General features: G+C 27.7%; 2 protein-coding genes across 2 annotated transcripts; both read right to left on the minus strand.

Moving 5' to 3' along the window:
• Positions 1-2,867: 2,867 nt before the first annotated feature.
• LOC113852124 (putative disease resistance protein At3g14460) lies at positions 2,868-5,996 on the minus strand. Its single transcript, XM_027482372.1, has one exon. The coding sequence runs from the start codon at positions 5,994-5,996 to the stop codon at positions 2,868-2,870; it is 3,129 nt and encodes a 1,042-aa protein (XP_027338173.1).
• Positions 5,997-6,010: 14 nt separating this feature from the next.
• LOC113852125 (protein SRG1-like) lies at positions 6,011-10,839 on the minus strand. Its single transcript, XM_027482373.1, has 5 exons — positions 10,558-10,839; positions 10,206-10,450; positions 9,809-10,133; positions 7,874-8,123; positions 6,011-6,045 (listed from the first exon to the last, which is right to left on the minus strand). The coding sequence occupies exons 1-5, from the start codon at positions 10,837-10,839 to the stop codon at positions 6,011-6,013; spliced, it is 1,137 nt and encodes a 378-aa protein (XP_027338174.1).
• Positions 10,840-17,992: the final 7,153 nt, after the last annotated feature.

Below are 17,992 nucleotides of genomic sequence, written 5' to 3' on the forward strand. Positions count from 1 at the left end.
ATTAATTTATGATTTATTTAGATATAAGTCTTATAATTTTTATAAAAACATACATATTTGGATTATTTGATAACCTATTTATATTTATGATTTTTAAAAGAGATACCTATTTAAATAATTTGATAATCTATTTATAAAGACACTTGATAACTTATTAAATGTTACAATAAAAAGTAAGACATTAAAAAGACTAATAAAATAAAATAAATTTTTTAAAAAAATTAAATTAATTTAATATATAATTTATAACAGATAATAATAAGTCATGTTTAAATAAAAATTTTAGGTGGTTTGAAGCCATATGGTTCCAACCGCTCACATTTCATCACGTATCCAATATTTTGTTAAAGTGTATATGTGTCATGCTTTAATTGGTTAGGACTATAGTGATATGGAAATATGCAATAATTTTTTTATGCTCAAACTTCAAAGATATTAAATAGATCAGACTTATGCAAAGTTTAGTCTAGTATATTTCTAGTAATAAATAATTGATTATGTGTATAAAAATTAAATGTGAAAGGTATAATTCAATATAACACAAATTTTGCTGTCTTTAAATATTTAAATAAAAATACATATTTATTAATGTATAAAATGATAAATATAAACACTGACTCGTGGGAAAGTGCCTACGATCAGCAAACATGGCTAGTTAGGAAAATGTGCAATGAAAATCGCGTGAATATTGGCACAAAATATAATTTAATCACCAACATAGTTTGAAGCTCACCTGCTTTGGAATAATTACCTTAGATACTACTGCTAGTTAGGTGTAGTAAAAATTAAATAATATATTTGTTTTGTGAAAATTATTGAAATTTTACTTTTTTTTTAAAATTTCTGGTTAAATATTCGATAGGGGAATTTTGTTTCCCATAATGGTTTTAATGACTTGATTGCTTCAAGTGAAAAATACTTGGTCCATACCAAAATCTTATAAATTAATAAATTTTTTAAATTTAATTAAAAACTATTATTCTATACCAAAAACATTTGATTAAAAGTTTGGTTAAAATTATTTTTAATCATATATTAAATAATAATCACCATCTAATTAATTTTAGTAAATAAATGAAAAAAATTTACCATTCAATTTTCCTAATTAATTAATTTCCCTGGGAAAGTTAAACGAAAAAATGTTTGGCCAGTAACGTATGCTCCCTCCATGAAGCATCTGAATCAACCTATACGAAAACCATCAAGTTAATGAAAAATTAGTGTATGTTTTATATATAGAAGCGTTTTGTTAAAAATATTGGCTCTTTTAAAATGGCAGACAGAACTTGAGATTGAACATAGGTAGTAGGTACCCAATCTTTGGTGGCTGGAAAACTGCATGTACCATCGGATATGGTACAAAATTAAAAGTATTGAAACATTATGATAAATTAGTGAACATAACATTTTGTTTTAAAAAGAAAAATTATATTCCATTTGTTTTATATCCAAATGTTGGACTCTTCCATTGGATGCCCATGCATAGGAACTTAGAAGGTATGGTGGATGTTGTTCAAAATGCTCATCAAATTGGATGGCATTCATCTGAACAATAAGCCAACTTCTGATAAGTTTTTCAAAATTTCAAACATGCAATGTGTGGTTGATGAGAATAATAGATGAGAACTGATTTATAAATAGTATATGATCCTATAAAATAATCAATGTTGTCAGACAGTTTCTTAGTTATCAATGTTGTCACCGTAATCATCATCATCATCAATAATAATAATAATAATAATAATAATAATAATAATAATAATAATTCAATTTCCTCATGTTGATATCAAAATTTTCATGACAATTTTCATAAGTTTTATGGAGAAACATGTAAGAAAATCAGCATGACTACCTAGAGCAGGTATCATAATAAACTCTAAAGAATAAAGCATAAGTCAGAATGTGATAAATAAGGTCTACAAAACTATAATCAGGTTCATAAGGATCTTGTGAGAGCATGTGTGTCTTGCTTAGAGTGGACTTTTCTCCAATCACTGGTGAATGGAGACACCTTTGGCTAATCAAGGTTTTGGAGTCCGCTGTATCACTGAATAATTTGATACATGGTCTATCCAAGTTACCTCCTCTTTCACAACCTGAAAATCATTCCAAATATAACATGTTAATGTGCTTCATATCCATTATCCTTGCCTCCACCACTTCAACTTGTTAGTAACATTCCCAAATTTGTTACAGCTATGGTATTTGTAAAGCAATTTAAGGGGAAAAAGAAAAGAAAACAAGATGGCACAATTTCATTTAGACAATCATTTAATGAATCAGTAGATATATACTGAAGTTTATGATAAAGAAGCCAAACTTCATGTAATGGGTCTGAAGATTGATTTTCAAGCACTCATGTTACGCCAATCAATAATTGAAAAAGGAGGTATGTTGCCTTCTAAAATATGTTCAACACAAGATCACAATCATTACATTCTTATGAAGTAAGAATCAATAGGAATGACTATATAAATCCCTATAGTAAGAGAATGTGGGCAAGCGTTATTGAACGGGAAAACATTTTTGGAAAACATTGCATTCTAAAATATCAATTTGTATTCTACCAAATCTGAACCTACTGATTGTATTGATTAGTTGATGGGTAAAATACAAGTGATGCTAGAAATAATGAAAAAGGAATCAGAAAAGTTATAGAATTTGCGTATCAAATATAAACTAAATGTAAAACTTGATGTGCATTATTATCAAAAGCCGTATATAAAGATAATAAGATTCAAATCAAAGCATACTAGATTTTATTTGAAAGGAATGATAAAAAGAATTTCAGAAAATGATACTTTATATTGAGAAAAAAAAAGAGTAACATAATAGTAAGAACAAGTACCTGTACACAATGAAATGCTTCATGACATCCATTTATCTCCAATACGTATGTTGCGAATGTGAGCAATCTTAGGCCAAATTTCCCTACTCTTCATACGGCATTTTTCTTCTAGAAAGGGACAACTTCGAATTGTAAGTTTAATAAGAGAGCATGGCAGACTTGCTTCTGTCATGGATTCCAGCATAGGACAATTTACAATCCATAAGTATTTGAGAGAGGTTAAGTACTGTAGCTTCTTGCAGTCCAATTTGAGCATTAAGACTTTCTCTATGGACAAGTAGGTAAGAGTGTCAGGAAGCAAACCATCCTCAGGGAAGGACTCAACAATTTCATATATGCCAGAAATGGTAAGGGAGGTAAGAGTACTTGGCAAATTCCACTGCATTCTGAGTGCAGTAAGTTTCAAGCAATTGGTGATAACAAGTGAGCTTAAACTTGATGGCAAACCCATTTCAGGAAAAGACTCAATTTCCGGACAATCACAAATGGAGAGTTCTGTGAGTGTTGGGAGAAGGCTCTGCATTTGATTAGGCAGCATGTTCTCACACCTGGATATAGTCAAGCTTCTCAATCTAGGTGCATACAATTCAAGTTCATGGAAAGATACTAATTTGGGACATTGAATGATGGCGATGCTATCCAAATACTCCATAGGGCCTTCTGCCACCAAAAGAGATGCAAGATTTTCACAACCCTCTATATGGAGACACTTGAGAACTGGGAGCATGTCCACTGGGAAGGATTCTACTAAGTCACATCTATTTTGCATTTTGTAGGACTCAAGTGTCGTATGACACTGAAACATGTGAACTTCAAAATTCTTGCAATTCTTGAATTCCAATGTTTTTAAAGAATTGGGTAGGCAGCACCCAGAAAAAGATGTAGTGGAGAAACAATCAGAAATTTCTAAATGCTCAAGATAATTTTCACTTTGCATCATGGACATGAAAACTGAATCTACCACGTTTGATCCCGAAACTCGGAGTGAGTGCAGCGAAATAGGGATCTCCTTCAACACTATATTTTCACTTTGATGTATTTCTATTTCTTGAACCATAGGAAATGTTGGGAGGGAAGAGACTAGATTATTACATCCAATGATCACAAGCTTTTTCAAAGCAGGAAGGCTATTATGCAAATCTCCAACCAATGAAGTGCACTTTCTTAACTCAAATTCACGGAGTTGTTGGAAAGCATGAGGTTCAACTTGAAAGGAAAGCAACTTTTCCAATTCAGAAAAGATCAAAGTTTCAAGGGAAGCAAAAGGTGCCATGGAGGACAACTCACTGGTCCCAAAGAACTCAGGACCAATACTGCATGTTTCATGGAAACTATGAATGAGTAGATGCTTAAGAGAAGGTGGTTGTCCAAGTGGTGGTAGCAAAGAACAATCACAGCAATGCAGACTGAGGGAAACCATATTGTGGTATCCATTATGACCTATCCAAACTGGAAATTCTGAACCAGGATAGCCTCTGATGGAAAGGCTTTTCAAGTTCATTTGAGGCTGCAGATTGTGAAGTATTTTTGTTTCAAAGCCTAGAGGTATAGAACCAAGAAAATTCGAGCTCCAACTGAACTCTAGATGCTCAAGGAATTTCTTGTCCTTCATCTTTGCATCCGAATTTTGAGTGTTTTCTAGCCTACTAATGGCTAGTGATTTTGTTAGATCTTCAAGTTCTCCCAACTCTGAAATCCTGGTCTCTTTGCCAATAATAAAGTCACTTAAGAATTGGAGACTTTTCAATTCACCAATCCTTGTAGGCATCCCTTCTATACCTGCTCTCCTAATATCAAGATACCTCAAGTTGACTAGAAGAAAAAAATCTTCAGGTAATGTGGTTAAGTAGAAGCAATCTGTGAGCTTAAGTGTTTGTAAATTGTATAGGCCACACACGGAGTCAGGCAACAATTTGATTTTAGTCCTAGAGAGGTCTAAATAGCGCAAATGAATTAATTCCCCAATTGAATCAGGCAACAATTCAATGGTGCCATATCCAGATAGTGATAACACTCTCAAGCATCTAAGCTTTGTGAATATGAGATGAGGGACTCTTTCATGTAAAGGTAACACTCCATAGTTGTCTGAATAAATGGGTAGAAAAGTGCGCAAATGCTTTGCTTCACAGAACATCAGGAAATTCTTGAAGACAGGGTAGCTTAGTGCATCATATGACAAATGACGGGTTCTTTGTGGTATTCTTTGCTCATTATCAGCTTCAGAAGCAAGGCAAAATTCACCAGCAACAAATTTTGCTAGGTCATGCATGAGGTGATGCATAACAAAACACTCTTTCTTATTGCTTGAGGATTGAAAAAACGATCTTGAGACCAGACAGAAGAAGTATTCATTACCAATGTCTTCAACTTTCATGTTTCCTTTTTGTGGTTGTAAAAAATTTTCTGCCATCCACACTAACACAGGTTCCTCTTTGTCAAACTCATAATCTTTGGGAAACATTGAACAATAAGCAAAACATCGTTTCAAGCACGGAGGCAAATAGTAATAACTTATTCTCAAAGCTGGAATAATTTGACACTCATTCTCTAGCAGATTCCATATGTCATTCTTCAATATGATATCCCAGTCTTTGACATCAGGTTTGGATCTTAAAAGCCCTCCAAGTGTTTTAACTGCAAGAGGCAATCCTTGGCATTTTTTAACAATATCTTTACCAATTCTCTCTAAAACTGGATCCACCTTGCAACATCTGTCACCAAATGCATGCTTTGCAAGCAAATCCCAGCAATGCTTATCTGACAAGTGACCCAAGCGATGAGATGAAACGGTTTGCATGAAAGATGCCACCTTTTCACTTCTAGTAGTAACTACAATTGCACTCCCTTGAGCACCATAAAAGAAATAACTTCTCAAATGATCCCAATTCACATAATTCTCATTCCAAATGTCATCAAGGATGAACAAAAATTTCTTTCCAGATACCATCTTCTTGAATTCAAGCAACAAGATATCCAGTTCCTCAGTGTTGCTTCTTTGGGATGTAATGGCCTCTAATATGGCTTTTATGATCTTAGAAACATTAAACTCTTCAGACACATAAACCCATGCAGTGAGTACAAAGTTGTGCTTCACTCTATCATCATTATACACAAGTTGGGCTAAGGTAGTCTTCCCAATCCCACCCATACCAAGAATGGGAATCACAGATAATCTATTTTCTCTTGCAGAATCAGACAACAAAATGCTGACTATGGCCTCTTTATCATCATCTCTCCCAAACACAGCAGAACTCTCTATCAAAGATGTTGAAGGTGTTTACCATGAGAAGCACTCTCCCACACCCTTTTGAAGGCCAAGAACAACTTGGTACTTCATGACTGATTCAAGGATATTAACAACGTTTTCTACCCTTTTCACCAACTCTCTATCACGAAAGTAATTGGAGAAAACGTTGTGACTTACCTCCTTTTTGTGGCACGTGGCTTTGGTGGCAACTTGGTCCATTAAGTCTTCAATAAGGTAGAGAGCATGTTTGAGATCATGAAGCCAATTCTTGACAGATGGAAATTTGACTTGTTTGTGCTCAGCGTCATCAAGCACAGCACTGGCAGCGTACAACGTTGTGTGGAGTCGTGAGAGGATTTTGTCATCAAGTTTTGCTGCACGCAACATGTTAACAACCTGAGATGAAGCTAACCTCTCGAAAATCACCTGAAGTGAAGCTGACAGAAGAGCACCACCCACTACCGCTGCAGCCATGATGTGGATCTCAAAGTTGTCTACACAATTCACCCTCACTCTCTCTTCATTGACTTGGTTTCTGATTTCAGCTACAGAAGTCTATGTGATGTTTCCTGGTCCTAGATCTTGAAGAACTATTATTATTTATTATTTGATTGTTCAGCTTTTGGTACGATTCAACTATTGCCATAAGTCTTAATGCTCTGTTTAAAAGAGGGATTACTATTTTTTAAACATGCTATTTAAAAATAATATATACTTTTTGAAAAAATTATAAAAATATGAAACCTAAAATTCTTCATTAATAAATTTTAGTGTAAATACAGTAATTTACCAATAACAATCTTTTAAAAATATATTTAAAAATTTTAAAACATCAAAACTTGGAGTAGTAAATTTTCAAAAAATAGTAATTTTTTAAAAAAAAATTAGGCAATTTTGAAAAAGTAAAAAGAACCAATGATTAATAACTTTTAGTTATTTTTAAAACAATTATTTTATTTTCATAAGTTTCCTTAAAACACCGTATTGTGGTAATTCTTTTCAATATAATTTTTTTGAAAAAGAGTTCAGAAATAGTTTTAAAAAATAGTTTACAAGTTTCTTTTAATTTATTTTTATAATTTTTGATTTATTTTAATATTAAATTTATAGTATAAATTGTTATTAAAAAATTATTAAATAAATATTTAACTAAACATTATTTTTAAACGTTCCTTAAAACAATTTTTACATTATGAGTTAGTTTTTGAAATGAGTTAGACTCAAACTTTTTCTGACTCGTAAAAACATTCAAACAGTTTTAAATGTGAAAAATTATTAAAATTTCAATTATAAATATAATTAAAGTAGAATTTGTGGTAAATATAGATACGGCATCAAGTATTTTACATACAATCTATCTTTTTTGTTGTTTTAAGAAGGAAATAATTAGACCCGACGAAAAGACCTTTTTTTATCAACTATTCAACACCGTAAGCAGTCAAAATTAACACAGATTCTTACTCATATGTACACACGACAGTTTAAACCAGTGATCATCGACGACAATTTACACAATCAAGTTAAACTCCAGGGTTCTTAAAACTCTTAAAATTAACAAAGATAAATACACACATATTTGCTCTTATTTATTGGCAATTATGTCACATATAAGAGCATATGGTGGTATCAATTTGTAGAATAACTATCAAACTTTTGAACTCCTGAAGCACACTGAATGCTCTTTAAGTAGTCTTTTATACATTGATTAAACACAAACACATATACCCTTAGTAATATGAAGATTAATCACTGGAACTATTCAGCGGCGTTGGTATTATTTTCATCTCTGATCTTCATATGCTCTAAGTATGATTTTCCATCCAGCTTGCGAGCGAAAAAATCTTGGACATATTTTTCCATTTTGACCTTTTTATAGTGAGGAACATTTTCTCCATTTGTGAGACTAACTGCAGGTCCAATTTCTGATTCAAACTTGGGGGCGAAGAACATAGCAATGGAAATCCTTTCCTTTTCGGAATTTACTGTTACCCTGTGCTCAACACTTTTATATAACCCATTGCTCATAATCTGCGAATTCAAGCGTTATATTGTATAGTTTTACAATTTGCAAATAAAAAAGCATGCACAACACATGTTTTATTTTATTTGTTATTTTTTCTTTCATAATTTTCTATTTTCTTTTTAGTCAATAACATGAATTGTCCTTCGGATTGACTAGATTTATGAACATTTTTTTCTTGTAGCTAGTAAAAAGTTACACCCGTGCTCCTTACAATAATTTGGTGGTACAAATGCTCTGCCTGTTTTGTTCTAAACACGTATCCAGTAAACATGTCTTATAAAATAATTCTTTAACTTTGTAGGAGCCATATATAATAATAACTAAGAAAATTACATATCCGACAAAGTTTTATAAATCTAAATGATCTACTAGAAACTCGAGAGCTGTTCAATATGTCTTTATCATATAAGTACATGTCACCATATTAAATAATGGTTAGTTATATATAAGTGAAATTCTTTGAACAATGAAGTATACATGATTGATGACACACTAATAGAAATTAAGTTTTCATATGAAATTTCTGGTAATATCATATACGTTAAAATAAGTTCATGTTCGACCTAACTCAGTGATTGCTGATTAAGCCGTTTTCAAGCCTTTGGTTAGAAAACTCAAGCTTCGATGATATTCGCATGCATGTATTTTAAAATGTCGTTTCGTATCCGACCAAACTCACTAGTATTCAATCTGTGTAGGAAACGCTCGTGTTTGATAAGGTATATTATCATGTCAAAATATTTATTTTTTATGGTATTGATTTATGTTTTCAAGGGTTTGATTATTTCTGTTGCATGTGTTTTGAGCCTGTAAAATTGTCTATGATTAAGGAAATATTTAAAGTTTCGTTTGGCTGAGGAGTAAAATAGAAAGAAACAAATAAAGGAAAAAAGAATAAAAATAAAGTAAAAAAAATATTTGATGTCTAGATGAGTTAAAATAAGAAAAAATAAATAAATAAAATTCTTTTTATTTATTTAGATGAGTAAATAATTAAATTATATTAAAAAAATCATAAAAAAATTAATAAAGAAATTCTTAACAGCTTTTATATTCTTTGTATTATGTCAATACTTTTTATAATTTAATTAAGAAAAATAAAAAATACATAAAAAATTTCTTCCTGCCCAACGTTCTCCTCCCCTACTTGCCCGCAAAATACTTTTTTTTTTCTAAAGCTAAAAAAAAATGTTCTCTCCTCCAACTAGACAAAGAACTGATTTTTTTTTCTTCCTTATTTCCCAGCATCTAAAGAATTAATTATAATATTTACGAATTTTAATTTATTTTATAAATTTTATGTGATAAAAAATGTTAAATAAATATTGTATTAAAATACATACCTAAACCTACCTTTAATATTTTGCGTTTTAGTACTTACATAAATTTTTTACACCCATTTTACTTTTTTTTCATATGTTTTTATCATATATATAAAAAAACAGCAATATTTTTGCTGCACTTGGATTAGTATTTTTCTGTGGAAATAGGGAGGGAAGAAGAAAAATATAAGATAGGATTAAGTTTGCTTCGTATACGTTTTATTTTAACTTAACGTATTTATATTAGTATTTACAAGTATAAATGAGGTTTAACACCCTAGAGTGTTGTGTTATAGATATATACACAATATGCATGGCTATGAAAATACAGAACGAAATATGAAAGAGAGAGGATTATTGATACAAACCTCTAGAATATCCCCAACGTTGACAACAAGTGCATTTGAGCTGACACTGACTGGGATCCAAATCCCATCTTTCTTAATCTGGAGGCCATTCACTCCATTCATTTGGTTAAGGATGGTGATTCCTGTTGCATCTGAATGTGCAGTGAGACCCATCACTAGCTCTGGTTGTGGGCATGGAGGGTAGTATGTCATCCTCACAGATTGCATCCCGTCCTCAAACCTCTCCTCCCACTCTTTCTTCTCTATCTCCAGGGCTTTTCCCAACATCACAACAAATGTCATGGCAACATTTTGCACCTCCACAATGTATGATTCTAAGATATTCCTGCATACATATATACATGATGAGGTAAAGTGATGACAGAAGTTATGATATATAGAGAGCTGTATACCATACCTAAGGGATGAAGAGAGCTCCGGGAAAAGATGTGGTTTTCTTCTGCTAAGAGGGTTGGTTATCATAAATAACCTATCACCCCAATCAAGTGTTTGATCCTCTGATCTGATCACAGCTCCATAGCCTTCAACATCACCTGCCCTTATCTTGTACTTCATCTTTTCTTCCAAGGGAATCCTAAAGAATCCTTCAATTTCATCTTTAAGCGTTTCCAACACTAGCGGGCTAATTCCATGGTCCACCAACTATATGCATAAATAAAGCATATATAAAGTAAAAAAAAAAAAAAAAAAAAACAAGAAAGATATTCTCAAAATGACAAGAAAATGAAATGTAAAGGCGAGTTTTGAACCTGAAAGAAACCCCAATCCTTGCAAGCTGAGTGCAATCTGGCCAGTTCAAGTTCAGTAGCTTCTCCATGAATCAGCTTTTTTAGGTTGATGGTTGGGATTGTATGACACAAGGTTTTATCTTGGGAAGCTGAAGGTTCATGATTGTGAATATAGCGTTGCGGAACTGAAGTCAGTGGTTTCTTTATGTGCTCTTGAACACTCAACACTGCCTCAGAGCTCTCACAACTTGCTACTTTAGAGGACACCATGGTTCTTCTTCTAAGCAAACACCTCCCAGTCATTGTATTTATAGAACCAGCATTTTATGTACAATTTTGGACATATTCAAGGAAATCCTATTTTCGTTTTTACTATATTACCCAGTCACACACAATAGGCATTCTCTTACCACTTCATTTAACTCAGCCAGCTCAGGCAGCACGTAGTCACATACTTTTGCCAAAAAATAAAACAAATAAAAACACATAATTATTTGTGTCATTATATAGGATAAAACTTACATTGCTTTTTAGATATTTTTAGTTTTATTTATAGATTTAAATTAAATTTTTATTTTAATAAAATATTTATAATTATGTTATTATAGATTAAAAAGATAAAACTTTAATTTCGATTAATAAATAATATAATACTTAAAAAATTGCAGTAAAGTTCTATCTTATTATTTATATATATAGTAACTCAGCCTTAAAGTGATTAGTTTAAATAACTAATAATTGTAATATTTTATTTAAAAATAATTTTTATTATATTTTATATCTTTGATAATAAATATAATTTTTTAACAAGAAGTTAATATTTTTTATGTTTAAATTTAAATCTAAAAATTGAAATTAATAAAAATTATTAAAAAATATGACTTTTACGAAAATTCCTAGTAAAAATATAATAGCCAGAGGACTTGCTGATAAATTTCTGATAAAGTGCAGCACGTTTGAAAATGCTAGACAATTCCTAGTAATAAACAATATCGATGATATTAAGTATATTACTGAGAATGGGAGATGTAAACCACCAGCAAGATAGCGCATAGACTTTTCTTAGCGATTCACAATATCTCTCTGCCTATACGTGTAAATCTGCATCCTTGACTATGCTTTCTAAATTCTAAGGATCTGCATGTGTTCTACAATTCTCTTTAACTATGCGCTGTTACATTTTAAAAAGTTAGAAAGCCCAAATTAAAAGGAATACCACTCACTATTAAGTTTTCAATATTCTAGACTCAGACCAGTTGGCATATCTAGATTCACAAAAGATGAGAAATACATATTGTTTATGTGAGAAAAATTCTATTTGATAATTTTGTTCATAATTAACTAAAAAATATAAAGAGAGAAAAGTGTGAGATAATCGAGTGATGTAAGGAAGAAAATAAAAAATTATAAAAAGTAATAACTCTTTATATAACAGGTATTTATTGATTAAAAAATTATGTTATGTAAATTTTCAAAACCAATTCATGATCTCTATAACTTTTATACAAGTCAAAACACATTATTTGAATACGTGGTATATTTTTAGACACATATAGATAGAGATTAGAATCATTAAATTCTGTGACAGCATCGCATTATTACGATAACATGGATTCATGCATCTGAATGGAATATGTAAGTCGTAGGTATAGAATTCACGGTTCATGAGCATGTTTTGTTTCTTAAGTTTGTTTGACATATTGCAAAAAATTTGAAGCTCTCATGCATGACCATTGGTTGAGAAGGGGTATCATAAACATAACTTTGTTTAGTTAAGAATTTGAAGAAGATAGATGGAAAGGGGATCTAAATGTTTCTACTTTCATTTTTGCTATCTCATCAACTATTGACAGATTTTAAAGAAAGAATAAGGGTTTATTTGTTTCTATTTTGATTTTTAATTTTTTTAAAAAATATTTTAAAAAATGAAAATAAAATTTATGTTAACAAATAAATTTTATTTTATTTTTTACTTTAAGAAAAAATATTTTTAAAAACAAAAAACAAACACTCTCTAAAAGTTTTTTGCCCCACTTAAAGAAATACATACTTTTTTTTTTGTTATATTCCTTTAATCAAGACCTAGTATTGAATTGAATAATATCCAAGATGTCTCTTTCCTGTGGAACCCCTACATTGAAGACTTATCTCATTCTTATATTGGAAATATTTATTTGATACTACTTATTAAATGAGTGTTAAATGGATGAAAGAAAAAGTGAAATAAAAGAAAGGAAAAGCAATTTTAAAATTTTTTCATAACTTCTAATTATTGAAACATTAATTCATATATTATAAAATCTTTTAAATTATATTAAATATTTAATTTTAATATTTTAATATTTTTAATCTCAAATCTACTTAAAACATTTAATTATTTGAGTAAAATATAAAAAAAGTTATGTATAAATAAAAATAAGAAAAAATTAAAATGTAATAATTAAAAACTTCAAGCTTGAATTCGAATAAAAAAAATATTAAAGAGTTAAAACCACTTGTTAACATAATAGAAAGACTAAATAATAGAATTAAGTCAGTTGGAAATAAATCATTTTATTTCTCAAGTTTTAATTAGTAAAGACAAAGTCATTATTAGCTTATTTTTGGAAGCCTCAAAGGTTGCTTTCTTCAATAAACAAGCTGTTAGCTTTTTATCAGAAAGGATCATGGTTGTACAAATGGTGAACCTGGATATTGGTTATAGCTCACCCTTCTTGAGAGAAATATTGATCATATTAATTTAAAAAAGGATGATGTAATTATAAACATATCATACAAGGATATCATTGACGGAGATTACAGAATTTTACTTTTTTTTCATAAGACTTTAAGATGACGTTTGATATATGACTTTTTTTGTTTGAAAATTTCATTCTCAAAATACAATTTCTAAAATAAAATCATATTTTTGGTCATTATTATTTAATTTGTTTTAAGAATGATATGTTTAGCTTTAACTATTGCAAGGAGGTTTACTAAGTTTGTAATCAATTAATACGAGGAAAATTTTCTATGAAAAATGAATATTTATATGTAAATAAAACGTGTCAAGTGTTAAGATAACATTTATCAGTATAGTATTCATTTAAAAATAATGAATTGTTAATATAAATTTTGAAGATTTATATTAACAAATAATGCATCATGATAATATTTAATGCATATTTATATATTGATAGTTTTACTAATAAGATTATTTGCACGTTGATATAATATACTATATTATTAGTATACATTCATATTATTTATTATAATAAATTAATTTTCATTAAAAAATTACTACAAAGGCTAATCTAACATTAATAAGTTATTGATAAGTAACAATTTTTTAATATTTTAATTTTGTAAATTAAATTGTTTTTTAAAAATTAGAATGAAGATAATATATTCTATTTGAACAGTTCGTGGCGTGCTGTTTAGTTACCTGTCAGATCACGATATAAATATAAAGTTCTGAAAAACAATCACATGTATAATTGATGGATTTAATTTCCCTAAAATGTTGGCATGAAGACTTTTTTTACATTAATTAGGTGTTGTTGGCACATCGTTTTTTCATATTTAAAGACAGTGCCCGCTGTGAGGAGACACTTAAGCACGTGTTTTAGATTTTTATTTTCTTATACATCAGGTTAACAAAATATTGTTAATAATTAAAATTATTTTATAAAAATAAGAATTATCATTTAACAGGTGATTATTATAAGTATTTTTTAGTATATTTGAAACTTATTATAATTTTCTATTCAGATATTTTATTTTTTAAAAATAAGCCTATATTAATTATTTTAAAAATTATCTTATAATTCATTTTAAGTGTTGATAAAGTTGTGGTCTTGAACATGTCCATCTTACGTGATTATATGCGTACAGTTGATGTGGATTGGTTGACAAAGTAAAAGATCACGTGCAGAATTAATATTCCGACTTACTTTGGAGAGAAGAAACATGTTTTTCTAACATATTTAAAAACAAAACGTGCTTATTGACACTTTTGTTTATTAAACAATAGCAATGGTCAGAGGAAATAGTTTTAATTGAAACTAAAATTTGCCTTTAATTTACCGTAATTTAACATATTCATTAAATATGATAACCACTTTTCTTATACAACGTCGCTATACTTTTCTAAATTTGACTATGAGGCATTTAGTGGGGTCAAATTTCCAAATAATTCGCGCTTTGGATCATAACACATAAATTACTCTTTTAACTTATTTTTATAAAAAAAATTATTATTAATTTATCAGAATTAGTATTTTTAATAAATTTAACTTAATTAGTTATATTTTTTTATGAAAAATACAAAAATATCTAGTTAATATAAGTTATGTAATAAAATAAATATAAAAAAGTTAACAATTAGCATATTTAAAAAATTAATTTTAGTCTACTCTTAATATAAAATAATTTATACTATGATCGATTAAAATATATTATCAATATAATTTTTATATTAATTATTTAAAAAAATAATCGCTCTTATATAATGAGAGCAATAATTGTTAGGAGTATTATAGACACTAAAAAAATTATCATTTATTTATGTAAATTATATCCTCAAGTATTAAACTATTTTTTTATATAACTTATAAAAAAATAAATTTCCACTTATCAAAAACAAATAATTATAATAATTTAATTCAATATATTTTTAGAAATATATGATACATTAATTTTCACATAAGAAATGAATAATTAAATAATTTTAAATTTTGTTATAATGATTTATATGAATAGAGTTTTAAATTTAACGGTTAAGTTTAAAATAATCTTTGATAAAAATTTAAATTAAATTTATATTGATGTATATACATAAAGAGAGCCAATCATGTTTCAAAAACGTGTATAAAGTTATGAAAAACGTAATTAATTAAAGAGTGATATATTTTAAAAATAAAAATTTAATTCACTTTAATTGATATACAGAATTAGAGCCATTAAGAATTATTGAGGAAAGAAAAGGCGCAAATTTTCATGTAAAATAAAGAATTTGAAAGGAATTGATTTTAGAGTATAAGTTGCCAAAATTTGAAGAACAAGGTATTTTAATATAAGAATGAAATTCAAAAGTATTGATTTAAAAATTATAATTACTTTAAATTGAAAAATAAAATTTTAATGAAAAATTGAAAATAATGACGACTTAAATTTTAAACAGTAATATCAAATAACCGAAGTCAGACATCTTTAAATAATGAATATAATAAAGTAGTATCTATCTCTTCAAAGTAAATCGTTATTTTATCATACAAAGAATTGTTTAGAAATTAATTCCAACCTTTTCAAATTATTAAACCGACAGAAATTAAATAAAAATAAAAAAATAATTATATTTTTTAAAAATAAATGTTTTTATTTGACTTATTTTGATTTTTAATTTTCATATTTAAAGTCAAATCAAATTATAAATATTTTAATTTAAATTAGTTATTTTATTTTTATATAAACCCTAACTTAAAAGTCATTGTATGGTCCAATTTATTATAAATATCTATGCTTTTTTTTTTTCAGAAAACGTGCAATGATTTTGATAGTAATTTGAAATTTAAACTATACTTTATTTTGGTTTAGCTTATTTTAAAGAGATAAATAATTATTCTTTTTAATTTTATGAAAGGGATTTTAAAAATTAAATGATAATATTCTAAGATATAGTTAATTTAAACATATTCTTCAAATTAATATATAAGATGACATAAATTATCTTAAATATTTTTTATATATTTAGCATTAATAAGTATCACTCTTAAGTAAAATTACTGCAAGTTGGCTTAAGTTCTCATTAATTTTATCTTTAGATTTATCGTTGTTTACTTAGATTGGTGTTTATTACAGTAAAAGAAAAGTGATAAGTTTATTAATTATTTGAGTAAGTATAATGTGCTCTTTGTGATTACATAGAAATAGAATGCTATTTTAGACGAGAGAGAATTCCTAAATTCTATTATCTTGAAGTCCTAGAAGTAGCTATCACTTGTTAATAAAAAAAAAGTTATTTTATTAGTTGATTAATATCTGAACGTAAGAAATTGTATCTGCTTTAACTTAACATATATGTTTCTGTTTTTTTATTTTCCTGTATAAGTGTTAATTTTTTTTTTTTTGTGTATATGGGTTTTGAGTTTTCTTGAACTCTCTCTAATAATATATGTTTTGCATATAAAAAAAATTACTCTTAAGTAAAATTTATTACTCACTATGTTTTAAATTAATTATTATTTATTAATAAAAATTAAAAATAATTCATAAATATCTTAATTATATTCAGCAAAAATAAAATCTTAATTATTAAAATAACTTTACCAAATTATTTTTTTAAATATTTATTTGTTTGTTAAAATTAACTTATACCATATTAAATAATCATTATAATAAAAGAGTTAAAATTTTAAAATGTTACTTAATAAGAAAATGCTAAAATGATGCTTAATTTGAACCGAAGAGCGTATTATTACACTGATTGAGAGAATATATCGTGATTATTTAATATTATTAAAATATTATATTACTAAAAACATTTTAAAATCAAAGTGACAACACTTTGTTTATTGTGAGATTAAAAATCATTTTAAACTTTATTTAATTGTGTTAGGTAATCATATAACCCACATGTGTGTTTCATTACTTTGATGGTATTTAAAAAATATAGTTTTTTTAATGTGTGTTAAAGAATATATATGTTAAAAAGTTAAAAAAATAAATGTTATTAAAAATGAAAATATTTATTATTTTGAAATTATAAAAAAAAGCATTTAATACATACTTTAAAATATTTAATAATTCTTAATTTATCTCTTTAAGCTAATGTTTAAAAAAGAAAAAGAAATTATCGTCAACTTGTTATGATGAGTAGTTTCATGCCGATAGAAACTAAAATGGGATAGAATGGCTGTTATCTGTTTCTTTCAGTAAGAAATCAAACAATAATAGTTTAATTAAGTGGTAACTTTTGAGTCTTTTGATTCATTGATCTTATCTTTATGGAGTTTACGAATGGAATATAATGCATTATGCTGCCTTAAAATAAACCACAAAAACACATCCATCAGTCAGATGTATAAATACCTAACATTATCAAGAAGCATAGTAGGGCCAACCAAGAAAATGAAAGTGTTTTCAATGGATACAGTGAAACATTTTTTATAATATATATATATATATATATATATATATATATATATATTATTTTGAAGAACATCATTAAGATATTTACATATGGGATGGATAAAAAAATAAAAATACAGATATTTGTATATAAATGACACATGGTATTAGTTTTTATACTTTCAAATAAAAAAAACTTATGAATATGAAAAAACAAAAGAAATATATGAACAAATACTGAATTCAGTCATATTGGATTCATAAATATAATTGGTGACTTAATTAAAAGGTATTTGAAATTTATGTAAAATATATATTTAGGTATTTCGATAATATAAAATACTAATTA

This window comes from Abrus precatorius, unplaced genomic scaffold (genome assembly GCF_003935025.1).
Source record: "Abrus precatorius isolate BTA unplaced genomic scaffold, Abrus_2018 Scaffold10, whole genome shotgun sequence".
Taxonomy (NCBI): domain Eukaryota; kingdom Viridiplantae; phylum Streptophyta; class Magnoliopsida; order Fabales; family Fabaceae; genus Abrus; species Abrus precatorius.